At 42.1% G+C, this 27,591-nt stretch overlaps 1 protein-coding gene across 3 annotated transcripts in view; it reads right to left on the bottom strand.

The window, feature by feature from the left end:
- Positions 1-26,175, bottom strand: part of FBN2 (fibrillin 2) — a 181,082-nt gene extending 154,907 nt beyond the window's left edge. For all 3 annotated transcript variants that reach the window (XM_075447028.1, XM_075447029.1, XM_075447027.1), the window contains exons 1-5: positions 25,946-26,175; positions 25,656-25,738; positions 22,000-22,098; positions 21,335-21,430; positions 19,998-20,093 (exon numbers count right to left, since the gene is read on the bottom strand). In XM_075447028.1, coding sequence (XP_075303143.1) covers positions 19,998-20,093; positions 21,335-21,430; positions 22,000-22,098; positions 25,656-25,738; positions 25,946-26,175 — 604 coding nt within the window. The remainder of the gene's footprint in view (positions 1-19,997; positions 20,094-21,334; positions 21,431-21,999; positions 22,099-25,655; positions 25,739-25,945) is intronic.
- Positions 26,176-27,591: the final 1,416 nt, after the last annotated feature.

Genomic DNA, 27,591 nt, shown 5'->3' with positions numbered 1-27,591 from the left:
ATGAGGACAGACATGGCTGAAAATTTAAACCAGATCAAATGTAAAGAATTTTAAACCCTTAAAATGGAACAATAGTTTAAAATTAAACATTTTCTTTGCTACATAATTGCCGTGCCATACTTCACCATCAAAATCATGAAAACTTTACTTCTAAAGTCAAATCTGCTCTTCGCCAGTTACACGAAGCTTACTCTTAGACTGTTCCAAGCTGAGTAACAGAAACATCTTCTAGCCTCTATCTTTCAGCTTCCCCTTTCAGTTCTTACAGATTGGCTCAATGTTACAGGGTTTAGGTAGCAAAATCAGACAATGTGTACTTAAAGGCAAACAGTGGTCGTAAACCTGAATTCTGTTCTTAATCAAACCTCCCAGAAGCTTCCCTGGGATTTCTGCCAGACCTAGTAGCGCAGGACTGAGCCCAAAAAGTCTATTTGCTTTGGCTTCAGCTGCATCCTGGGAATCTGCAGAGACAGAAGACTCTCACCTCCCTGTCAGCAGAAGAGCAAGCGATGACGGCAGCATGCTGCCAGCCTTGTGAAGGGGACTCCGTGAGGGGGACAGGGAAAGTCGATGGAGTCATGGCAAAGCAGGAAGGACACGCACACTACACATTTCACCCTCACCAGAAAATAAGTGGGAAAGATACTCAAAAGTCAATACTTCGGAAGACTAGATCTGCCAGCTGCTCAGAGCCCCTGCATTTTGTAAAATCTGATCTCAAACACAAAATCTGTCAGGGAGCTGGTAGCAGAACAGACATAGGGAAAAATCTCAGGGCATGCAAAGAAGATAGGAGGAGAAAACAGAAAGTTATTTCTGAATACCTGGCATCTGTCTAACCCTCAACCACAGAGCCACACAAAGTTTTGTGTCCTCCACACTCACCCTCCTGCCTCAGCATTTACACAGTTTTATTAAACTCCTTTTTGATTCCTCAAAACAAATACAAGGTTTGCAGTGAATGACTATGCCCTTTAAGGGAAAAGTAAACAAGCAAACAAAAAAATCTTTCCGTTTCTCAGTTTTCAAACTTAAGCTTCCATGAGAAGAATTGTTCAGGTTTTATTGAACAATATATCTATACTTCTCCTCTTCTCCTTCTCACTCAGCCCTTGAGTCCTGGTACTGTATTACAAAAGACACAGGAATATTCATATCCCTCTTTTCACTCTCTCTCAACTCTGTGTACACAGAACATGCATACACCCATTCAAGGTAAAACAACAGTTAAACAGTTGTGTTGTATGATGACCCTTTTCATCATACAGGGCTCTACAGGAGTAAGTTAGATCATTCTATGTGATAGTGGCGACATAAAATACGTCATTACTTATGTACAAGTATGCAGAAACAGAAACAAGCATAAATATATATTTATATTAGATCAAAAATATATTAAATACTAAAACCACTAAAAACATCCCAAGGAATGACGTAACTAATGTTACCAACACACTCCACAATCTTGAACAGTTTAACAACAGAATCCTGTTTCAGAGTACTGACAATGTGTAAAAATCATTTTTAACTTACATTTCCTATTCTCTTACAAAGGAAGTATTTTTCAAGTATTTTTAAATACTAGACTGACAACAAACAGTGCAGATTACTTGAAACTTGCTACCAATACCAGGGCGGGAGGAGAAAAGACAGAGAGAGGAACCTCCGAAGCCTGCTCAAAGTATGAAGTAATTTGAAATTTTAATTGCCTGTGTACTAATGAGAAAGGCCTGTGTGTGCTTTTTCTTTCGATTAATTTTTTTGTCTCTACCCCTTCTGCTAGGAAGCAATTTCAGGTTAACAATTCATTAATGTAGCATGGTTCAAAATCTCCTGCCATTGCTGTAAATATTAAAAACCACTATCACTATAAAGTATCAAGTAAGTCCTTACTTAGAGCTAAAAAATTCAAGGGTCAAACACTAATCCTTCACACCACTTTGATCATTATGAAACTTTCATCTCTTCTTGTTTCCAGCTTTTCAACTTGAATTAGCACTGCTGATGAGGATGGCTTGGCTCCTTGATGGTTTTGACGAGAAAAGTATCTTGTAAGAACTTGCACTACTACAGCTTTTTCAGTTTGGCTACACAGTTTTACCTGAAATGTATACAGAAGGGCAGGCTTTTTTATGAGATACAGCTGAAACAGTTCAAGAAAAATGGAAAAGTAATCAGGATCTGTCTCCCCTTATCACATCCGAAAAGACTCAGGGATTAACTGGTTTGCTTAATCATGCAAACAAGTCTAGCGAGAGGTATATTTCCCTCCAGCACTTCCTTCAGAAAGCATCTCTGTAAGCGTCCTTAATCAATGTCTGTATTTTTGGATGTTACTAGAAACCAACGTAGAAGCAAAAGCATATCGCATGCATTCAGGGGCTTTTTCTCACCTCCATGGGAGGCCTTAGCTAACCCAACTGAAATGAACAGAAATCTTTCCACTAGATTTCAGTAAAGCTGGACTTGTTACAAGTTTCTGTGTTAGGTTTCTTCTACTTCTTTTATGGGCAGTCCCCACCCCTTCCTCTCCTAATCCACACTATGCATTTTCCTAGATCTGTTTTTTTTCGTCTTGAAGGGTAAAGTGTGAGGAGAGGCAAACTGAAAAACATCACACAGCTGTATTTTTAATAACTTAGCCATAGCTGAAAGCATTCAAAAAATATTGCTTATTATGGTGCTACATTTAAAAACAGGCATGCATTACACGCCTGTAATGTGCTTTGGGTTCAGTTCACTGTAACTTCAAACTTTATACATTTGATTTAGACTATAATGGGCAGAGCAACTTGAGGCAGAGGACTGGCAACAGACACAGAAGGGAACTGTAAACATGTAACACTATGAAGCAATAGAAATACACCTTTGGAGCATAGTCTTATTAATAATTAGGAAATTTACTGAAATACAGTTGCACCAGAAGAAAACTACTCTACTTCTTTACAAGCTACTGTCTCAGAAAACGAAACAAAAGAAGGTTCTTTGGTCAGAAAGGTTTCTGCTTAAATCCTGTGAAGATCTGTAGTTTAAACAACTTCTACATTGTTTTATAGTGTAAGATACCCATCAAATTACAACAGTTTTCATCATCAAAGATACGCTAATAGAAATGAAGTGAAATGATTCTCTAGGCAGAAAAGAACCAAGAACTCAAGTTGTTCCTAGCGCCACGCTCAAACTCTGCTTTGGATACCTTGTCTAGAGGAGATAAGAAGAGAGCTTTACTCTGCTCATGATGCTGGCCCATCGGTGAGCAACCTGATGTCTCCCAGAGTTACAACAGCATTAATCATCTTCCCTATACTGGTTTATGAACGAGAATGATTACTCCAGCACCGGTCAGAAGTCACAGACATCACTTACTACAGCCCCTTCTTCCGCCTCAACCAAAATGACTTTTCTATGGGCAAGATGTAGGGTTACACAGGAGCAACACCACCCACTTTAAGGCAATAAAAAGGTCATTGCAGCTTGCCATGAAAATTATTCCTCTGGCAGCATCCTGATGGCCTTGGGGAGCCTTAGTGCTCTGCAGTGATACAAACTGGCACAGCTCAGTCTGGATTTGCAAGCAGCAAATAAAAAGCTCTCAAAAACGGACTGAAAACAGAAACATTAATTCCTGTTCTACAAAATCACAAGAACAGTGAATATTTATGTAATTGCGTTGAAACTAAATTTTTGTTAGTAAAGAACTTCGCATTATATATCTTAACTCTAACACGAAGAGGGAACATTTTTTCACATACCTGCCTAAATTGTCACATTTGCATACAGCAGTTGAATAACCAAAGGGATCCTTTACCTAATGAATGCAAGATTAGATTCTAAATTGCATCAAGACTTGATTTTGTGACACTGATTTCCAACTGTCAATCAAACTGGGTTTAAAAAAAAAAAAAAACTTGCTTCTCAGGAAATAAGACTTCTTACAGTTTCAAATGACATCATTTCTATACTGGGAAATGTCTCTGCCATTGTTACATTTTATTATTTTCAGATGTTTTTGGTTTAACCGGGAGGCCTTGTTCAAATGTTCCATTTACTGTAGATATTGCAGATTAAGCTTGCATTCTACAAATATTCAGAAGCAATGGAAGTTTTTGTGTGTCAAACTGCTAAATGTACATGATGTATAAGGTATGTGATGTCTCTGGTTGTATGAAGTCTAAAAAGTCACATTACATTACAATCCATTGTTAAAATAGTTGAAATTAGGTCAAAAATTAACATGGATTCTCCCTTTATTTTTGTCCTGTCATTTACACTACAAGGCAGAAGGGCTGAAAAGATCTGAAAATACTCTCTATATCTAGCACTTAAACTGGATTTTAAGTTTTAGATGCAAAGAGGAGACACACCTCGAGCTCCTGAAGTAGACTGCTTGAGAAAAATCTTAGCTCACACATGAAGGTCACTCACTGTTGGTCTTAAGAAAACTGCAGATTCAGAGTAATGCAGAGTCAGGAACTGAGGAATGATACACCTACTCTGGAAATGCACGCCTGCACTGAAAGTACAGGGAGGGTTACAGAAACAGCCTGCTGTGTCTCACCCCAGCATGAGGGAGAATTAGAGAGAAAGAGCAGTGCAGCAAGGAAAAAGCAGACTACAGGGCTGCGTATCATGACAGTAGGGAAAGGCGTCCTTCTAGGCATGGCAGAGAATTGCTTCTCTGAAGCCAGAGATTTATAGCTAGAGAGAAAGACAACAGGAAGATTCCTGCATGACAAAAAAGCTTAATCTGACAGTTTTAAGGTGTGAAGAGAAAGTCTGGACATCAGCTATAAACACACTTTTCCTTGATGAGCGGCATTTATTGACAGCACAATGAATTGGAGGTACTGTGCGAGCCTGTTAGTTGTATCAGAGCCTAACTTCCAAGAAGAACCTGGAGCTCCTAACAAAGTCAGTAAGAGAAACGTTGTTCAACACCTTTGAGAAATCAGGACACTTAATCTTACTTGATTCTTGTAGGCTAAGAATACTATAACGCCAGACAGGTGTAAAATATCTTTCTTGGTAGACAACGTTAGCTACTATAATGCTGTGCTCACACTAAAATGGCATTACACACCTGCTTCCCAAGAGGAAAGAAACTCAAGCAGAGACAAGACCATACACGGTCATCAGACTGCAAAATTTTCTATCCCTACTGAGACCCGATTAAGAATAGACAACCATGGTTATTCATTCACTGATTGGAATCAGGAAATCTTTTGTCATCATCCATTTGTTCAGGATACACAACGCATGCCACATCCTACTTGAAAATCAGCTCAGAGCTCACATAAAATACAAAGCTGTGCACATGTGGGAAAAGTCTGCATTACGTGTTAAGCTGCACAGCAAAATACAATCCTCAGGAAATGTTCTCTTAAATCTGAAGATGACAAAGTGTCCAGAATAGTGATTTGCCCAGTAACCTGCCACATAAGCAGTCAACAGTTTCTTCTTCGAAAAATAAATTTCAGACCACAATTGCAAAACACATAAAGACACTAAAAAAATAGCAAGGTTGCCACAGTACCACAAAGCCACATGCAGAGGCGAGTGTCCTCAATGGGGCACAGAGAGCAGCTGAAGATTCAGAGACGAGCAGGCAGACGTGTGCCACTACTCCTCCAGCAATAGTTCTTCTATGAGGATTATTATAATCTCTCTTCTCTTTCATTTTACATTTAAGATCAGTGAGAACTGATCTTAGTGATAGCCCTCCTGCTTTTTCTGAAATTTACCCAAAACCCTTGCTGCACAGCTTTTAACACCTCAGTCAGTTTAGCAGCATGTCAAGATTTCCAGCGCATACCTTCTACAGCTTTTTCAAGTGTGCTGGTAGTGTTACAGTGTGCACAGCTCCACTGCTGAGAAGCGACAATGTGTTGAAACTTGGCTATGAACTGACCTTAAGCACTACTGTCTTCGTTCTCCATGGGGCTCATCAAAACGCCTTTTGTCAGTCCTTGCCTGATGCACATTTTACCTTTTACCCATGCTGCTTTTACTGTATTCTATTTCATTCCTGACTGTTTTCCTTCCACTGTTTTCAACAGCCCGTTGCTTCCCAAGGAATATTTAAACTGCCACTTTATTTATTAATTCCATTGACTTTTCCTTTGCTGTTCTTTTGGGCTTTTCATGCTTTGAACACTTTGTAGATCACTGGCTATTAGTTGGCTAACTTATGGTAGTGATGAAATAGGGAAAAATCTTCTCTATAGAGAGTCATCTAAAAAAAAGTCAGCAACTGGCTTTTGCAAACTAGTGTTCCTAAGGAGATCTTTGCCTGAAAATGTCATCCTTTTGTTCTGCCTTTGCTAGACCGTGAAAAGCTATAGCTATACTAGAAACATATTTAATACTGATCCAGTAAAACTTAATCTAAATATCAATTACAATTAAATCACATTTTATTGTTATTGACTTAGTTAATACTAATAAATTAAGCTATCTTAGATTTCTGCTAGCACTATGCTTTCTGTTGTACGGAAAGATAGATATCAGTCATCTATGTCTGTCTATCATTTAAAAAAATTTCAAGTCCTTAACTAAGAAGCTTGAATTTATGTCATCTTTCCTTCCTGGCATTTAGAGCAACCAGAAAATTCGGACCACTAGAATCTTCACTGGCTCTTTGGGGGGAGTTACAGAGCAAACCAGCCTGAGCATGCAACTTCTGAAGGAGGGGAAAATAGTGTCCTCCTAAAAGACTCAGGGCAAATCTCTTTCTTGTCAAACACTCCTTTTCATATTTTTAATAAAATATTTGTCATGTACATGCTTTGTGCAACACATTGTTTTGGCCATGTTCTTGCTTCTTCTCCAACAACAAACACCATGCAGTTAATCCTTCTTTGACTGTTTTTCAAATTCTGATGATGATTTCTATGACTATATGAATTATTAACTAAGTCCTTTCAAAGAATTTTAATCTTAGTATACCTACACACACTGATTTGTTCTTGTTACACTACGCAACTAGTTATATAGTATTATTCCTGTTTTACCGGCAGGATGACTCAAACATTTTTGAACAGGAGAAAGAAAAAGGAAATGCAACTTTTCACATTAAAAAAATTAGTCTTTAAATAGCAGGAGTCATCTGCAAACAAACACAAACCATGCCACAGCAGCCCTAATGAGTGTAAAGAACAACATGAATCAAAATCTGTTTGTACTCTAAAGAAAACGCATGTTTCCTTCTACCGAAACAACTCTATTGAATTATTCATACATTGCCTATATTGATATAAGGCCACACTGGCATTATTGCCACAGATAAAAATGGTGATAAACATCCACTCAGGGAAAAGAGCATTGCACCATTGTGGTACACCAAAAGAACAAGGCGGCTTACAATGCTTCGGGACACAGTTATCAGTATCTGAAGCCGCAGATAAAAATGTGTTGACACCATACTAGATGGATCATCGAACAGTCAGCTATTCAATGATGGAAGTTGAGCAACCTACAATAAATGCTCACCTGATCATCTAGACATCGTATAATGAAGATATCCCGAGTACGACAAAACCCAGAAAGGGTTCTGGAAGTTAGAGGAAAGAGAACAGGTCCAACATCACCTCACATAGCCTTGAAAACTTGTGAAAATGTGTAAACTGCCATTATTTTGCTTTTGTCAGAACAGCAGCTTGTCTCACCGTTTTCTCACCTGTTTTTATAGAACTCAGATGAACTACCACGTGGTAACAACTGGAATAACAAAGTTTACGCGTGCACACACCCACCCCCCCCTTCAAGGATTCATTTTGCACACAAATGAATGACAAATCATACACACAATACTATCAATACTACTGGATTTCTACTTATGACACACTTGAAACTGTGAATTAAGGACAAACAATCCAGGACATCCATGCTTAATATAGTGGAATCGTAGAAAACCAGCGCACAGAACTTCAGTGAGATCTGTCCTATAGTGATGGCATGATGGTATATTTTCAGATTGCTGCACCAATAATTAAATTTGCAATTTGATTAATCTGAATTTCAAAAATTAATGTGAATTTCAGTTAAAGTTGAATTCTGAAAAATTCCTATCCATTCCTTTATTTTCTTAAATAAAAAGTCCACTATAAATCTGTGTTGCCTGAGAAAATTCTGGGGACTTGTACAGTGTCTGGCTGGGATGGGCTTAATTCTGTGCACAGCAGGTGGTAGAAGTGCTGTGTTTTGGATTTGCGACTAAACCAGTGTTTGTTGGGATAACACCAGTGTTTTGGCCATGGCTGAGCAGTGCTCGCACAGTGTCATCATTTCCTTTCTTTATCCTTTCCCACTCTCTTCTCCCCGTCAAGTTGGCTGGGGTGGTTGAGAGGCTGGGAGCAGACCTGAGCTAATCACAGGGACATTCCATAGCACTGGACCTCGTGCTCAGCCATAAAAGCAGGGGGAAAGCAGGAGGAAGGGGGGAGGTGTGTGGTTATGGCCTTTGTCTCTCCAGCTGTTACACACGCCGAGACCCTGCTTTCTGGAGAACAGCTTAACAGCTGCCTGCCAAAGGGAAGCAGTCAACAAATCCTCACTTTGCTTTGCTTGCGTGCACCACTGTGCTTCACCTATCAAACTCTCTTTATCTTGGCCCATGAGTTTTCAGCTTTTGCCCTTCTGTTTCTCTCCCCCATCCCACTGCAGGGGAGTGGGCAAGCGGCTGGGCAGGGGCTCAGGTGTCACACCACAGGAGCTTTTAGGTTTGCTTCCATCCCTTGCGCACGCTGAGGCTTCAGCCCAAGGCACTGCATCTTTGGGCTGACAGCCTCTGCTCAGTTCCTGTATCTGGAACAACTGCTTTTTGTGGATGTTGGCAGCATGCAGATCAATGACCAAGTACGGGAGACAAAACCACTTTTTGGTTCACCCCACCAAGACTTGAAAATCTTCAAAAAACCTAGACTGGAAAACGGGAAAAAATCTTGTTCTTGCATTTTCATGCTATACTCTAAGGACAGTTACAAGCTGTCCATTTAAAGACTCTTTTTCAAAACTTGGTATTAATAACAAAAAAATATGTCACGTAGAAGAACTGGAGGAACTGGAACATTCCCAAGAAGATTACTTGTTTCTATACAAAGAATCCATGAATGCAGTTTAAAAACCAGAAGATTCAAATAAACCAAGGAAGGAAATTAAGTCAGAGGGTAAAAGGAAGACAGACCCCACAGAGCCAGAGCATGACTTTATTACCAAGTTTACAGAAATCCATGTATCTTCACATAAAAAAAAAGGCAAGACATTGCAGAAATCCTGTAGTTTCCATTTCTAAACCCGTCCCCACACCAATCTGAATTTAAAAAACATTCAGAGTCAAGACATATGCTATAAGCCTCCTTTTTCCAACAGCTAGGTTTTAACTGATGTAGGAATACCAACAGAAACAGCATTGTGGAAGAATCAAACCCTGTCTGCCTAGTGTAGGTCCTTAATGAGTCAACACACCTACGAGGTAGAAGCAGACACAGTCTAGCGGGACACCCAAAAAAGAAAAAAAGGCACAAAATGAGAGGGAAGTTCCTCACACAGGTAAGAAACAAGAGAGAGGAAAAGGGGAATATGTGATTAATTTTCACACTGGAAGGAATGCTGGGACTCACAGTGATCCACGTATTCCTAAATGATCTCACAAGTGAGGAAAGGGACAAACAAAGCTGGTCACAACCGCCGCAGAACAATGGATGACAAGGTGTTAAAAACGATTACAATGCCACTTTCTCAGAAAAATCCTGAGCCACAAAATCATCTGGCCCTGTCAAAAAACTCAGGGAAATGCCACTTTTCTCATTAAACTGGCTACTGGCAGTGACAGGATCCTATGCTAGACCATCCCTTTGGTCTGATTTTGTACGACAGCTCTCCTGGGTGCTGTGACCTCCTCTCCAGACACTTTCAAGAGCTTCTTTTCATTCATCTAATGTTCTTGGACAACATCAACCACTACACAACACAAAAAGTGTTTCAAATTATACCTCAGCAGGATCTCTTTATGGGCAGACTTTTCCAAGTTTTTTCAAGTTTTTGTTTTACACAAGTACTTATAAGGAATACAGAAATCCAACACATATTCAACGTTTGTAACCATACTAGAAACAAACAACTTTCATGGCTCCTGAATTCCCCTGAGGACCTCTCAAGCCTCCTCTAACACCATATTTGTAAAGTATCAGCAAATCTCTTTGTCTAATTTGTCCTAATACATTCTACAGTCACAAAAGCAAAGAATTTCATTTCTTCATTTTTACAGGACTTCAGAACAGAGTTCTTTAAGTTATTTCTGCTTTTTTCCAATTTTAACATTTGCCTACAAAAGCAACACAAAACATTAACCCTTGCTGAATTTGACAAAAGGTTTCCTATTCACTTGAATATGTCAGGGGTCTTCACACTTCCTTTGCTAAAGACACTTGAATTTGTTAGGGCGCTTCACACTTTCTTTGCTAAAGACAATCCCCGTTGACAAGTGTCTCAACTTTATTGGGATCTCTAACTTACCTACACATTCTGCAAATATCTCCAGATATTTTTCTGGATATATTACAAATTAATAATTTTCCTCATTTTTCTGAAGAAATTATTTTTTCTTCTGAAACTCTAACAAAGCCATCATGGCTTTGCTCAGCTCCTGTACTTTCACTCCCTGACTAATTAAAAAAGAAAAAGAAGTCATATTCTAATCCATCTGACAAAAAGTAAAATTCTCACTGAGGAAGCAAAGACACAAGACCAGACAGAATTTTCCAAACACATCACCTTTCCTCTCCTCTAAAACACATTCACCACTCCTCATTTTGCTCCATTGCTCTGTATTATCAGACCCTTGTTTTACTTTTCAGGGAACAATCCCTAGATGCGGAACATAACCCAGTCTAAGTCCTACCTGACATATAAAAACCCCAATATTTTATGCTCTCCTGGACTTGTTCCTCCTGTAGGTAATAGAAAACACTAGTTTTCAAATACAGATTTTAAAAAATATACGAAGAAAATATATCTATTTGCCATAAGTATAGAGTCTAACAACTCTGCTAGTTCTTTCTGTCGTTTCCCAGTCTGGAGCAGTGCAGCTACAGCGCTTCCCTTTTAAAGCCTGACTGGAAGCTAAGAAGCTGTCCCTGTGCCCGAGCTACAGGAGAGCTCCATTTCACTCTGGTGAATATTTTCAAGTCCCTGGAAGAGGTTATTCAAATCAGTATTTTCATCTACCTTTTGTAGACTTCAAGGTATATAACACAAAGTGCAACAGCCCCACATCTACAGCACTTTAATACTTACCTGTCCTATGCCTGAACTGACTGAAAAGCACTAAAGTCTCCAAGCACTTTAAAACCAGCTACAGCAGAAAGTAACAAGGCTGCTTCTTTGAAGGATTTTTACCTTTTTCTTTTTCTGGTGCTTACTGTTTGTGGATAGAAACATAGTGTCATTCAAATTTGGGGCTTTTTTTTTTTCCCTCTTGTTTTCTTTTTTTTTCTTCCTCAGTTTCAGCTCTGAAGGAACTTGTAACTGCTCTCTAATCCTTCAGATAGTTTCTCAGGGCTTCTGGAACTGGGAGGTGGGCAGGGGCTACTTCTGATAGATCCTGCTGTTCAGAGACCACTCAGCACTAAGAATGCCCACAGCTCTCTGCTTCCTTCAAGGTTTGATTCCTCCACAGAAGGAATGGAAGGAACCAATTCTCCAGTCCCAACAGACCCTTTAGAAAGGTACAGTTCCCTACTGCTGCTGGCTTCCCGTGAAGGCCCATGCTCAGCTTAAGCACCCTTCCCTCTTGTCGTGTGTAACACCAGGCCACAGGAACTCTCTGGACCAGAGACTGTCTCTGTTCAGTGGATTCGTACAACGGCACTTTGATTCCCGGCACAGACTTTAGCTCTTACTGAAACGACTGTGCTGCCATCGCACCCTTGAACTGTAGGTTCAGACTCACCAGGTCTGCTGCCATGACCATTTTCTGTCTCAAACAGCATAGCCAGCTTTGGTCTTCTGAGTTCAGAGACAACAAGTACTACACCCACTGTGAGAATTATTCATGTAACTTACAAGCATACGCTATGTATTACTAGCATTCAAGCATAAAGTGACTTTGTTCACTGTACCCCTTGCTAGACACTTATGTAACAGACTGACTATGATAACGCAGCCAGAGGAGAAGTTGGCAAGAGGGAGGGAATACTGATCATCACGTAAACACTCAAAGAAAGCAAAAGAAGCAAGCAAGAGAAAGATACTGACTGGGACTGCACTACTTTCTCAATCATTACTGCCAACAGCATGTTCAGTATTATCTGTGACTTTTTGTAAATTGGAAAACATCTTTTGCACAGCTGGCAGAGAGAAATTTTCAGATACCTGTTGACAACCAGTAAACTCTGCAGTCATCTTAAGGGGATTTTAATGCTTCAGCAAGTTATTTGTCAGCTTGTGAAAGGCGAGGGAAGGGAAGTCTGAAAACCTTGTTACTGGAGATAACAATGGATGGCAAAGCCAGGTAATGTGGTCCCAGAGTCCAGGAATCCTAATAGCTAATGATAACTAAGACCATGACAGCAGATTTCTGAATCTGCCCTTCAGAACTACCATAACCCACCAAAGACTGATGTCTGCAAGTATCTACGGCTCTGAACATGTAGAAGGAAAAGGAGTTCTCTGAACAGGCACTGCACTTAACTGCATGTACCCTAAACGTCTGATGACACCTCTAGTCCCAAACAATGAAAATCTCAAACAAACAACGCAAATAACTAGCACATTCTTCTAACACAGATAATCTGACCTAATTTCATGAATCAGGTACTTACCTGCCACATAAAATGTTACCTCTTATTGCTGCAGGTATCTCTTACTACCTCCAAGAGAAATTAGAGGTGTGATTTGTTATTTTAAACTGGAGCTTTTTTTAAAATAATACCACCTCTGTAGCATTTTGCTAAAAATCAGCTTTCCACTGTGTGTGGAAAAAGCTGATAGAAATGTTTTTAACACAAAATTTAGGCAATAAAATAGGAAAGTATGGTGAAAACTGAAAATTTTAGGAAGATTCACATTTTGTAGAGCTTTAAACTACTGCTAACTTATTTGTAGTTAAATTGATTAAACTTAATTCGTTTTAGTGAAATTAGGCTTCAAGCTGATGACGTCACTCTTGTGCTTACCCCATTAGTGACGAGCACCCCCTGTGAACTGGACCGTGTACTTAGGGTATGTTACAGTGAACTAGCATTTTTTTCTTCACTCAACAGGCTCCAAACGACTCCTTTACGAACCTGCAGAAAGTATCTCAGGACCACTTGCTCCACTGCCCAGTGGCTAAAAGCAGATTGAAAATTAATCAAATGGGTGTTTAGGGGGTAAGTATTCCACTTACTGTGCACTGATAAAAAAAGACCACGACACAGGGCCCTGTGGCAAGAAGAAAAGAAGAATGCTGGCTGATATCCGAGAGTAGTATTTAATAATTATTTTCTCTTTAATCTTACTGCCTTCCTTTCTTCCTGCCTTCTCCTAAAATGCCCTGCATTTTCATTTACACTCACTCCTAGAGCCTGCAAAATTCAGCAGTCTTACATCACCTGAGTAAAACAGGCAGGACGCCCCAGTAGTTAAAACCTCAGCCTGAAACTCAGGATATTTGGTTGATTGCTAAGCCTGGTGAAGCTTCTCTGCTTGGCCTTCAGCAAGCAACAACCTCACGTGCCCCAGCCTGTCTTGGATGCAGGAAGGAGAGTAGTCAGACTTCCTTTGCCCGGTTCGCTCCTCAGAGCAGGGACCTGCTTACTCATACACACACCCCACACCCCCCCCCATCCCACATAAAGAACCTCTATTTCAGTTCAGGCTAATAATAGCCCCTCTAAGGTAAAAACCAGCACAATATAAAAGTTACATTCCCACAACTCCTGCAAAAAGAGAAGAGCTCTTTGATCAAAGGAGCATTTTTGCTGTTAAGCACCTGACCAAAGCTCACAGTCATTGGGGGCAGCTAACACAAACCAAGAAACCTGAGAAAAATCACAGGTCCTTTTATAACCGCTCGTGCAGCAGCATGCCATGGCCAGCAGACTGGAAACCTCTTGAATATAACCTGCCATAGCCTGCACAGGAAGAAGCTCTGTGGTTTATGAGATTACAGGTGTAAGACCACCTCAAAGAAAACCTTTTTTCCTCTTTGTTCCCCTTCTATTGCCCTGAGTCATAGGATCACCAGTGATTACTTCCTGTCGAGCAGGGACAGATGAAGGTAACTGATTTCAAATATAATGTTAGATGTATGCTCTCCTACCCTACAAAATGAACCTCTATTTCAGTTACATCCTCTGCCTCCCACCTTCTTCACCATCCTCTGCAACACCCTGTTCCCCAAGCCCAGAGACACTTCACTTACTCTACTGCTGTCCCTCCTAGGACTCCTCAACTGCACAGGCCAAGTTCTTGTACACATTGCAGAACTGGCATAAAAATCACTGCCTTGCACAGAGTCAGGTTTCTGCTGACTACCTGGCTGCATCTATGCAGTCTTCCCTACTAACCCCATAAGAACCTGCAGGGAGGCAGCTGCCCCCATCACTGATTTACTGCATCTGTGGTGAGCTATGGGCTCTCAACTCCCTTGATAGGCAGAAATTCCAAGATTCAGACAGTCAGAGAAAGCATCTGGACACTTGCACTGGGAATAGCAGGTGCAACAAACCCATTGGGCTAAGACATATCACCAGTGATTTTCTGGAGAAGAGCTCAAAAGCTCCCCGCTTTCAGAAGTTCTCATGCCATATTCAGCTATCCTGTTTCTTTATTTTTCCCCCTTCCCTCACTTGCCCAAGCTTGAGAGTTTTATCTGAAATGATCTCCCTTCTTCAAAAGGATATTCTTCCCAAGCTATGTATTTCTACTCCATCCAAATCCTTTTGCTTCCCATTAGAAGCCACTTGTGTAAAGAGTAAGCAAGCACTGCTCCTTCTCCATGGGATGAAGGCAAGCTTAGATCATTGACAGGATTCTCCTTTCCCACTGCTTCTTTCCCCCTTTAACCCATGATAAAGCAGGAAGAAAACATTATTGCTTTTCCACAGCTTCATACCTCTACTGGTCATCAGTTAAAAAAATGCCCAGGCCATGTGCAGTAATACAAATATCATTTGCTCAGCCAGTCTTGACAAACCAAAGGAACTGGTCATGCTAGAAAAAACTGCTATTGTGTGTGTGTGTGTATAACTGAGGATGAGGCCTCTTAATCCATCTTTTTTTTTTTCCAATTATTTTTCCCTTGGAAAAATTCAACAGCAGAATTTCAACATCTATTTTTTTCTTTAAAAAAAACCACCACAACAAAACAGACCAAATCGAATGCTTGAATCTTGTGTGTTTACAAGTCAAAGACAAGAAGCCGACCACAAGAACAGACTTGGATAGAAAATATAAAAGGTCATAATATATATCAAAAGGAGCAAAGCACAAGCTCCCAAACAGGTTCTGCTTTCTTGTTAACCCAGCAGCAAGTCTCAAGTTAAAAACTGTAATCATGCCTGTCACTAGTTATTGCTCAGCCTCCTGTCTCGAGCCCGGAAATCCGTCTGCTCGCAGCCCAGATAGCTGAACAAGCAGTCACATTTTATCATATAACTAAAGCTGGGAGGCCAATCTGAAAGAATTTCTTCCTGCATTAGGAAGAAAATACCTAATCTAAATGCCCTTAATTTACAGAACAATAAAAAGTATGCACTTAAAACACAACCATGTAAAAACATAACAAACCAAAATCTCTTATAACCTGATGTGATTTGCAAGAAGTTCACATAACTTTAAACTATAAAATTCTACTTACAGTTACAAAGTGTTGCTAAACTCAGTTCAAAATTAAAACACAGAGGCACTTCTTACTGTAAAGTATTACAGAAAACTATTGCAACCAAAAAACAGACGAAGAAATCATTGCCTTTCACATTCTCCTGGAAAGCACAAACTTCTTACTAGGTTAAAAGTGTAAATTACAAATTACTATTGAACAGAATATGCATTTAAGGGATCTTTTACAGTTTTCTCATGTACTCTAGCTCATGTAAAGAATAAAAAAATTAACACTTACAGTTACTGTATTAGAGACTTTTGATAGTCATTACCAAGATGTACTAGAGGAGTCATCTTTCTTGAACTGAATAATAGCACCATAAATCAGTAACTTCTTTGTCTGAATATGAGAATATGAGCCTAGGCAACACCAAGATAAGAGACCAGGTGAAATTTTACTTAGCCCGGTCTACTGTTGTAAAAGCATATTATATTAGATTAGTTATGCAAATTATATATGCAACTACATGTATTACATAAATGTTCTATTTCGGTGACAGTAACAGAAGCAAATTTGGCTTACTACCTCCCATTTCTAGTAAAAAAATGTAAACTTTTAATTATAGTACCTCCATTTCCAAATGGGCATCTAATGTAGCTTACACCTCGTAGAACAATAGTATTCTACACACAGAACTGAAAGGCTAACACTTTCAAGGACAGCTACGAAAGATGGATGCTGAAACACTGGTGAATAATTCCTTTACGTGGCTTGAATTGTGCAGCTTAAAGTTTCACAATGAGTTGTAAGAAAGCTAACTTCAATGCTTTCATCACCACAAAAGCTAAGTTACAATACCCACATGTACTAGCATCTTCTAAACAAGTCAACCTGTTTCAAGTGTAAGCGTCGGTATTAAAAACCCTGAGCCATCATCACAGCAAGAGTCTGTCACATGTATTAACACCATTCCACAGTCCTACACAGAATAGCAGTAGTAGTCTCTTCTTTTAGCTAGGAGGCAGGTGTACATTCCACAAAGACTGATTGGTGAAAACGGCTGTAAACATTAACAGAGCTTTTAACAGAATGATGCTTCCTATTTCCCCACTCACCAAAACATCAAAGGTTGGAAACCTTGCGCTGGGTTCCCAAGAAGCAGCTACAGAGAGTGGGCTGTATGTAACATGGAACAGCAAAAACCTAAACCAACAGCCAGGAACAGAAGTCCCTAAATCCAGTTTTAAGAATGAAAGCCACAAGCAACTAGAGACAAAGAAACAAACTCATCCCTTGTATTTCTCTGGTGCTTGTGACATCTAGTGGGTATACAAAACAGCCTGGAACAGCAAATAGAAATGCCAGCTTTTGCAGTCTCTGGATTAGTTATTTCGTTCGTCTACATGGAAATTATTTCCATTTCGCAGTCAGCAAATGTAAAAACATTGTGCAAGATATTCTCACAATCTGTTTACAGCTTTGACCACTTCAGAGCTGAATTTGAAACAGCGAATTCCACAGGATTCCCTTCAGAAGCCATTTCTAAACCCATGAACGACAAGAAAGTGTTTGGGAGCAGCGAGCATGGGTTTACCAAGGGCAAATGCCACCACTGCTTTCAACCCTGCAGTCACTGGTGCCAAGGACAAGGCAAGGGCAGTGGATGTCACCTGACTTGAGCAAGGCTTTTGAGACAGGCTCCCACAGAGAGACAGTGACAGGCGACATACAGGCAGAATAAGTGAACAACAGATAAGGGGAGTGGAAAATGGGCTGGACTGCCGGCTCCAAGAGCTGGGGTCAGCAAAGTCCAGCTACAGGCCAGGAAACTAGTGCAGTCCCTCAGGGATGACTCCAGGGACAAAGAACAGTTTAATTTCTTGATTAACAACCTGGGTGATGGTACAAGAGAGCACGCTCAGCAAGATTGCGGATGACACCAGATTTGGGCCACCAGTGAACAGGCTGGAGGGCAGGGCTGCTACTCAGAGTGATCCAGACAGCTTCGAAAAAACGGCTGGACAGTTCTCTCACGAAGCTCAGCTAAAGCAAAGGAAGTCTCATGTCTGGGATGGAGTAACCTGAGGGAACACCACAGGCTGGAGGCTAACTGCCTGCAGAGTAGCTCTGAAAAAAGGATGGGTGCGTCCTGGCAGCCAACCACCTGAACATGAAGCAGCAGCGTACCCCTGCAGCAGAGAAGGCCAGCTGCATGGGCTGTATCACGATGGGTGTAGCACCCAGCCCAGGGAAGTGGTCCTTCACCTCCTCCCGGCCCTTGGCAGACTGCATCAGAGTACTGTGTCCAGTCTGGGACTCCCAATAAAAGAAAGAAATGGACGTGCTGAAGACAGTCTAGGGGAGGGCCACCAGATTGGCCAGGGAGCTGGAGAACTTGCCCTGTGTGGAGAGGCTGAGGGAACTGAGTTCTTCCAGTCTTAAGAAGAGAAAGTGTCAAGGGGACTTTATCGCTCCCTAGAACTGCCTGTTCGGAGGACACAGAGAAACTGGAGCCAGACTCTTGTTGGAGGCTTACAGTAACCAGACAAGAGGCAAGAAATACAAGTTGGAATGTGCAAAATTGCCATTACATATTGGGGATTTTTTTTTTTTTTCTTCTTTTTTTTTCACCATAAGGGTGGTCAAATACTGGAACAGGTTGTCCAGACATATGGTGGCATCTCCATCCTTGACGGTGTTCAAAACCCAACCGGACATGGACCTGAGCAGGCTGATCTGATTAGACCTGCTTTGAGCAGGACTAGATGGCCTCTGCAGGTCCCTCCTGGTTTAAATTACTTTATCAAAGAAGTCGTCTTCTGCCCTGAGTGGGTGTCTTGTCCACTGCTAATGTGAATTAACAATGTGCCTTTCTATTTTCTATTAATGCAAATGATCCCATCCCCCTTCTTAGTACCAACAGCCTTTTGAACATTTTAAAGGAGTAAGATAACAATGCACACCAGTATTCAGCATTTCACGCTACGGTTCCTCAGTTCTCCAGTACCCTTTTTGATGAGAACAAGCACTCGCTAACACACCAACCTGGAGAAAGACAAAGAATAATTTCCCTGCTAAGCTCTTCAGCACCATCTTTGATTATTTTTTAAAACTTCACGTTAAAGCATGTATAATGTTATTGCTTTGATAAGCAATCCCCACTACATCCACTCCTTAAAAATCCATTCCGAATAGACAGTCATTTGGGTTACACTTGTCCGTTTGATGCACACAGAGTATGTTCTATAATTTTATCTGATGTTGAGCAGTTGCACACAGAGTATGTTCTATAATTTTATCTGATGTTGAGCAGTTGCACACAGAGTATGTTCTATAATTTTATCTGATGTTGAGCAGTTCTACATTACTATATTTCCACAGTCTTGGTTTCGAAATACAAACAACACACTGATTCATTAAAAAGCTTAAAAAGCAAGAAGTATAGATTTCCAAGATTGGGAGCAGGTTTATTCTAAATCACTATATATGGACTTAGTGCCTTAATTATTTGTGCGCTAATCCCATAGCGTAAGACTAAAAATGTTCTTGTTCAGCTTCATTAAAATTGACTTTGTCAGCATCTCTAAATCCATAAAAGAAGGCTGAGGGATTTCTCCATCAAATTTTAAAATAAAATCCTAGTTGAGGCCCCAGTTCATGAAAGCACTATAAGTAAAGTCAGGTCTAAGATGTTTCCTTCAATAAGAATGGGTTTAGGAACTGATCTCAGGATTATGATAATTGGTTATTTTTCCACTCCGTCTCTCACTTTCTCTTATAGGATAGAACTAACCAGAGCAAATAACTTCCCAAGTTCTTCTCATGAAAGAGCTGTTCTACACAGAAACAATCCTTCAAGTAGTTACACTTCCACTATTCTAACACCATCAGCAATTCTGCTGTAACATTATCTCACATAGCTGGGAGTAAAACACAGCTCATATTTTAACTGTTACATGAACAAAATAAGCATCTTAAATTAGCTCAAATTCCTACCAATTATGACGGTTTTCTACTTGCCAATCTGAAATGTGGTTACCACACTGAAAAAGAAGACACTTTCTAAAATTACAAAAAATAAATGGCTAACTGGAAGCTCACTGGCTCAACCAGAAAATATACAGCATCAAATATGTACCTACTGTATTGTTGCACATAACTGCTCAAAATTTCCTTCCTTCTTTCCTTCTCTTACCTCTTTCACACTGAGGGCCAGTAAATCCGTAGACACATGCACAGCGATTAGGTCCAATACACCGTCCTCCATTCCGGCAGCCGTTTTCACAGACAGCTTTAATTAACAGAGAAAAACTTTTAAATGTTATAGGAATGACATTTCCAAGATTATCATATGTGGTATTCAAAATTGATTTTCTTCCTCTCAACTGCTCTAAGTCTTTCTGGACTTGAAGATGAAACTGATCTCCTTCCTACCCATCATCACCAACAGTAATGACTGTTCAAGTCACATTCCATTAGCCCAAATTCCATTAGCACTTGTTTAATGCTGATTGCAAGCAGGGCTTTAATCAATCATATTCTTCACAGATTCTTAGCAGATGTTTAACTTAAGTAGTGTTAAACATATTTTCTGGATTGCTTTAGAGTCACTGCTTGAAAATTCAATCCTCTTTTCATTTAGTCACTGGAAATGTGCCCCGTCTGACACCATCCAGTATTTTAAAAATCAGCAGGAAGGGGCCAGCAACACTTCATAGTAAATCTGCCTATGACTAGGGTCACATTTTAGGATTACAATTCTTACCTCAAATTTTAGAGAATTTTATTCAGGTAGAAATAAAGCAGGAACAAGACTGCTCTCCAGCATCTGCAGAAATGGCTGAGACAAAAGGATGTTCTTCCACACTATTCCATCTGACTGCTCTTTGCATAGCTTCCTTTTGTTCGTCCTACTTCCTTCAGACTTCCTTCAGCAATTCATTTCTCAGCTAATCAGTAGCCAGCTAGCCTCAGAACACTCCTCCCTGCAGCCTTTAGTGATTTTTATGGTTTGCTAAAATTGTATAGTTTGGAAACCCTGTACAGGGACAGCAAGAGCTGTGCAAATAATTGACTTTCTAGCTCGTCTGCCAAACCAAAACAGTAGCCAAAAGCCTGAACCCTACTTCATCTTTTCCCTTGGTCAAGCAGAAAACAGAAAAACATGCCTCAACCTAGCAGTCAGGCTGCTCTTCTGAGACACAGAAACTTCATCAAAGAGAATGAAAAATCAGTGATCATCTGGTAAGAGAAGGAGAGTGGGACGTATACTGGCTTTGCTCCGAAAGGTTTTTCCAAAACTATTTGGTGAGTTCGATCCCTAATTCGAATTTCAGGGAATACAAATGCACTTCACGCACCAATCAACTTCCAGCTAAACACTATACCTCCAAACAGCACTCCGTTTCTCACAGACATTTCACTACATTTCAGCATATTGGCTTTTCTATCTTCCTACTCTACCTAAACTAAGCAGGCCAACTTGCAGACTCGTGTGGATGTAATTTTAGACGCAGCAGAGCAGTGACTTACGCTGCCCACAGTAGGTTCCGACGTAGCCCTTCTGGCACCAGCACCGGTCATCCATGCACGTGCCGCCGTTCATGCACCTGACGCTGCACTGCTGCGCTGCAGAGAGAGACCAGCGTTCAGCAAAAATGCCACATCAGGAAGCAAATGTGGATAAAAACTGAGACACCGGGAAGTAGGCATGAGCTGCGTACAAAGCGTGCTGTGTATTTGCGTGCACACCCAGGTATTCCTGTAACCAAAGCCATCCAAGCTGCAGCTAAGAGTCAGCCTCTATTTTAAAAGCAACCATGCAGAGGTTTTTAGAGTTTTCCGTCACTACTTTAAGAAACACAGAACTTTTAAGTATCTTGGAGGCTGTACAATCTTCAATTCTTTGGTAAATGGACTTGATGAAAATGTTAATACCACACACACTTGTATTTAAACTTGCTCATCTCTTTAAATACATATTTTTTTAAAATTTGTCGCACCGAGTAAACACGCATCTACGGTATATTAAATTTTACCAAAAACTAGACACATAGCAAAGTGTAAGTTACATGTATGTATGCGGTAATGACAAGTCATTTTTAAAGGATTTACACGGTAGTTCTTTTTGTGTTGACACTCAAAGAGGGTTACTTCAAGTGAAATCTCTAATGAAAACGAATATAGTAAGTCCTTACTCGATTTCGATCCACAAGTAGGTGATATTTGTCCACTTGCACAAGTGCACATGTTAGGACGGGAACAAAATCCATCCCCACAGCTGTTTCTACAAATCGCTGAGAAAGAACACAATTGAGAAGACAGCGATTAACAGTAATCTTAGTCTTAAACTACAGGGGAAAAAAAGCTAAAAAGTATGTTAATAGCTTCTTTCTTTTAGGGAAAAAAAACAACACTTGAATGCTCAGTTCATTGGGACAGTTTATATACATGCAAAAGTCACCGTAACTTAAATAAAGCAAACTGAATTTTAGTATTGTCTTTAAATTTGTCAGAGATACTGATAAACACAATTGAATACAGCATATTCAGACACCAATCTGATCACAGAAACCAGGCAATGAACTCTTTCCCTTATAAAAATACCAGCCTATTACACAAGTAATGTAAAACTATTAAAATTACGTATTTTAGACCACAAGACCTGTAGAAAACCTTACCAAGAATATGAGAGTTGAATGAACATAAACAATACAGACCGTAAATGCCAATTTATGGTATGGCTTCTCTCTTACCATTACCATCTTAGAAGGATATTAGGGTCTCGTTTTCCTAATGCCGGGCTTTGCAGATTTTGTGTAGTTTCCCTAAATACAGTTTTCTGCACCCAAGTATCTCCCCATTGTCATTTAGAAACTAACTTTATAAAAATCCCAGGGAAGCCTGTCCACACCACGCCATGTGTGCATAACATGCGTGCTGTCGTGCCATCCCCAACACACCAAAGCCTTCTGTCCCCACGCCTCAGCTAAGGGAGCTCCACCACACAAAGGAAGGACAGGCCCCGAAAAGAGTCTAAGGCTAAATCCACATTCTAAAGGAGGTCCAGATGAATACATTTCAATAATCTGCTGGATTAGCAAATGCACCAAGACACAGCCCAATACATTCAGAGACAGTACAGCACAGGAGGACCTCAAAAACACCTCTCATGCAAGAGACATCTTGTCATGCAAAAAAACCCAAGCAAGAATCACAGTTTCTTTGTAAATAACTCCAGGGTTTTGAGAGAATCTGATAATCCAGAAGCACACGCCACTAAAGGACTACAAAAGCAAATAATACCCCCGGCAGATAGTCTGACAAGCACACACCGACTACGTAAAAAAACCTGTCTACATACCTTAAAAGGAAAGAAAAAAAAGAAAATGCCTGGCCATATGGCATAACAAAAAGAAAGCAGAGCTAAGACATTTCCCAGAATGCTTGGGCTCCACTTCGGATTTAGAAAAGCATGCAGAAATGAGACACAGCTCCCACAATGAAGAAAATTGTTTTCTTGCCCCGTCACAGTTCAAATATGCCCCCTGCAAAATTTACACGCTCCCTTTTACCCTTTCTCCACCAAGTCAGAAGCCCTATCCTGACACTGAACACGACCAAACCAGACCAGATTTTGTAAACCCGCATCCTCCTCGACGCATTCCAATAAATGCCACACGTTCTTTATGAGAGAGGAGTAGGCAAAGCCACATCAGTGACCCACTGACACCACTCTCTCATCGGGCACCAGAACGGTGCCATCCGCATCATCTATATTGATCGTTAAACTCCTCTGCAACTGTGCCCTAATATGAAGGCCGGAAAAGTGAACAAGTTTGTGGGATTTCGCTGTTCAGTTGAAATTAGAGACGTACCACTGACTGGTAGGAAACACTTCTTCCATTAACAGATTTTAAAGTGAGAAAACGGGACTCGGATTTAGAGCACTCCACAAGCACAGGGAACCGGGCTGTGTTTCTTCTATCACCGTTCAGTCCATCTTCACACAAGGTAGCTCAGTCTCCTGATTAGGCCAGGTCTACATTTAGACCACTTTGCTGGCTTAGTATCTGTTAGCTAACAATTTTTCATCAACTGAAAGACCTACAGCTGAAAGCATATCCTAAATACGTTTTCATCAGTACAATTCCTTTTATTTAAAGAACAAGCAAGCCCAGCTGGACCTTTGTCAGAATGGTTTCCTGCTGACCTATCAACAGCTCATAGGTCTCTCTTCATCAGGTAATACTTTACAAATCACCAGTTAGGACTCACACTAATTACAATTCACACATCTCCAGTAAGAAGGTTGCTAGCTTGTCCGCCAGCCTGGACAAGAGGCTTTGTCGAGCTGAACAGCTCTTGTCAGAGGGACGACCACCTCAACAAAACTTTTGTGTGAGCATAGAAACATGTGTGCTTAAACCTTCACCAAAAATACAAATAGGAGAGTCTAACAGCCAATCTGCCCATGAAGAGACCTGAGACCAAGGTCTTCCAGAGCCACTGAGAGTCACAATTCAAGGATAATTTAGAAGGATTTCTGATGCCACCTAATTCGTTGCCTCTCCCTGACTTCATTTGAGCTAGACACCCATCTAGATTTGAAAAACCTATCAATGGCACACTAGGCAGCCTAAAGCCATTTTAAAAACTCTTCTTTAACTAAGCCAGTATCGTAAGAGACTACTAAACTGAACGGATCATTCTGAGGAGCTCCTCTTATTCCACAGTGGTATGCACACTAGCACCTTCCTCTGAATGACACGGTTAACCTTTGCTGGAAATGCTAGGCCAGCCTTAGATGACAATCAGAGATATGTGACACAGTTAGAAGAAATACTAGCAAGGCAAATTTATTCCTGTAAAACGAACAGACGTGAGCAGGTTGATAGTCCTGAATCATAAGGCAACAGCCCAAAAGTCACCTTCAAGTCTGGCAGATCTTGGTTGACCACCCATTCCCTCCCTAGTCTAGGCCCAATGTTTGTAGGTTGTCAGACGCAGCATTACAAAGACCTTCATCATCTACGTGAAAAGCAAGATGCTCTTGAACCTGAATTCTGAAGCTCAGCATACTTACGAGCAGAAGAGATGGTGACAGGCTGGGATGAATGGGAACAGATTCCCAACAGAGTTCAAGGTCTGGAAGAAGCATGCGTCTAATCTCAGCTTTTATCTAACAGACACAAAATTCAACTTCCTTCTCCATTTCCTTTCTAGGTAGACAACGTTTTCCAACCACAGCATTCAGCAGATTTCCCTTTTTTTTTGGTTTTCTTTTGCCAAGCCATGTCAACAGCCACATCTGTCAGCACAGCACCTATCATGACCAGGCAGTAACCCGAGCCCACATGCTTCACAGCTATTAAAACATAACTAAGAATGACAGACAGAAGAACAAACACCTCAGATGTAAAAAAAGTTTTCCATTTGTAATTCCAAGCTCGGCACAGAAGTTTCACAAAACTTCACATATGATTTGCCTTTTTTTTTTTTCCATGCTGCTCTAGTTGATTATTTGATTTATGGAAGGTTTTTTCCTTCTTCCTTCGTTGCCATGTTTTTCTTCACAAACAACTAAGCGCAGACATGCCTCTTACAAGCACACCAAAGAAAATGCAGCAATTTGACAATCTTTCAATTACAAGAAACACGGACCTGGAAACACACCATTCTTTTTTCCTTTTTCTTTTACCTCTTTTTAAAAATAAGGCAGAAGATAGAACTGGCCACATTAATCGCGAGATGAATTCTCTTTTCCCACACTGAATGGAGCAGTAACTCAGGGAAGAATGTTTATTCTCACTCTCACGCCTAGGGCCGGAGAAACTTGAAGTCAGACACTTACGAACAATGCACTGGTTTCCTCCGGGGAGCGTTTTCCACCCAGGGCAGCAGTACGAATGGAATCGAGAGCCACACACGTTTGGCCTGCCGCACCGACAAACAAGCAGATGTACACAAACAAATACAAACCGGGGTAAACAGAACCCGACGGCCCGCGCACCCGCACGGGAAGGGACCGGCCGCAGCCGTCCTCAAAGCGCCCTCCCGCCGCCCGCAAACCGCGAACGGGCGGCAGCGGGGAGGGAGCTGCGGGCCGGGGAAGGCGGAGAACCGAGCGCGGCGCGTCCCTACCCGCGGAGCGCGTCCCGCTGTCCTCGCCCGCGCGCCCGGCCGGCGGCGCTGCCGGCCCCCTCCTCCCGGTACGCGGCGGTGGGGGCCACGCCGCCCGCTCCTCCCGCGGGGCGGATCGGCGGCGGCTGCTGCTCCTGCTGCTGCTGCCCGGCCGCTCCCTGCGCCCAGATCGCCAGGCAGCCCAGCCACAGGAGGCAGGGCCGCGCCGGGAGCCACCGCCGCCCGCCCATCCTGCGGCTGCCCCGGCGGGACGCGGCGGCGGGCGGGGAGCCGGGGAGAGGCGTGCGGGGCCCGCGCCGCCGCCGGCGGGCACGGCTCCGCTCCTCGCCGGGGGAGGGCTTCAGCCGCGGAGACTCTTCCTTCTCTCCTGCCCAGCCCGCCCTGCCGCCGCAGCCGTCAGCGGGACGCGACGACACCAGCGGCGGGGTCCGCGGCGCATCCCCCCCCCCGCCCTCCGAAGAGAGGGGAGCAGGCGGAGGACGAAGGAGCCGAGCTGCCTGGGACGCGCTTTCCCCGCTCCGGAGCGGGAAACCCCACAGAGCCGCGTCGAACTCCCCTGGGGGGAAAAACAAAACGAAAAGCCCCAGGTGACAACGAGCGGTGACCGTGTCCCGGCAGCGCGGACTCTGCCCGGCGCGGCGGCGGTTTTACCGCGCGCGGGCGCGGCGGGGGAAGCCGGGAGGCGGGGCCGGGGGCGGGGCCTCCCGCGGCGACGGCGCGAGGGGCTCCGCGGGCCCGCGGCGGGGGCTGCGTGGTGCGGGTGGCACCGCGGGGCGGGGGGCTGCGGGGGCATTCTGCGCTTCCCTTCGGCGCTTCCCTTCGGCGCCCCCTCCCCTCCCCTCCTCTCCCCGAGGGCTGGAAACCAAACCAACCCAAAGCCGTGCAGCGGCTTCTGAGCTCCGTGTGCGCGTCATCTGGCGCTTCTGGTTCTGGGGTGAGGAGCAGGGGCCGCGTTTTGTTACCTCTGAAACAAAACCCACTGGCGGAGAGGTCGTGAAGCCGTTCCCTCGTTCATGTGGCTGCCCCACCTTGATGGTCCCGGGGCTCTAGCAGAGGCTCCGGTTACAGATCTCTGTTCTGACTGATCAGAAGCTAATTTTGTTAGAATTTGGAAGGTAACGTTGCGTGGAGGGGATCTGAATCCTGAAAGATGAAACCTGGAGAAATTCCGGGAATTATTTAGGGAAGGAACTATTTAATGAAAGCAAGAGGGTAGAAGAGTTCAGGAACCTCATGCGTATGGGTGAGGTTTGGGATTTCTTCACAACCGAAGCTGTTAAACCTGCCGTGAATGAGATGCGCCTGACAAAGCCAGGGAGAGGGAAGGATTCCGAGCCTGTTTAGGTGAGTAACTATCTCAAGAAAAAGAGTAAGAAGGCGGGCTACAAAGAATAAAAAGGAAAGAACTGATCTAAGATAAACTTAGGGCATTAGATATCAGGAAACACAGAGATAAAGAGGTAAAAGTTAAACAGAGTTAAACAGAGCTACATCTTTCAAAGGACAACGCAATAAAATGTTAAGGAAAAAAAAACATAAGTGAAACAACAAAAAAGTGAACCAGTTACACAGCAGGCGTGGGTAGAAATTAGGGAGAAAAAAGCTATGGCTCAAAGCCAAGATACAGATACTTTTCTTTTGTTTTT

This window comes from Opisthocomus hoazin, chromosome Z, assembly GCF_030867145.1.
Source record: "Opisthocomus hoazin isolate bOpiHoa1 chromosome Z, bOpiHoa1.hap1, whole genome shotgun sequence".
Lineage (NCBI taxonomy): Eukaryota > Metazoa > Chordata > Aves > Opisthocomiformes > Opisthocomidae > Opisthocomus > Opisthocomus hoazin.
Note: the sequence above shows the minus strand (reverse complement) of the source record. Positions and strands in the feature narration are given on the sequence as shown.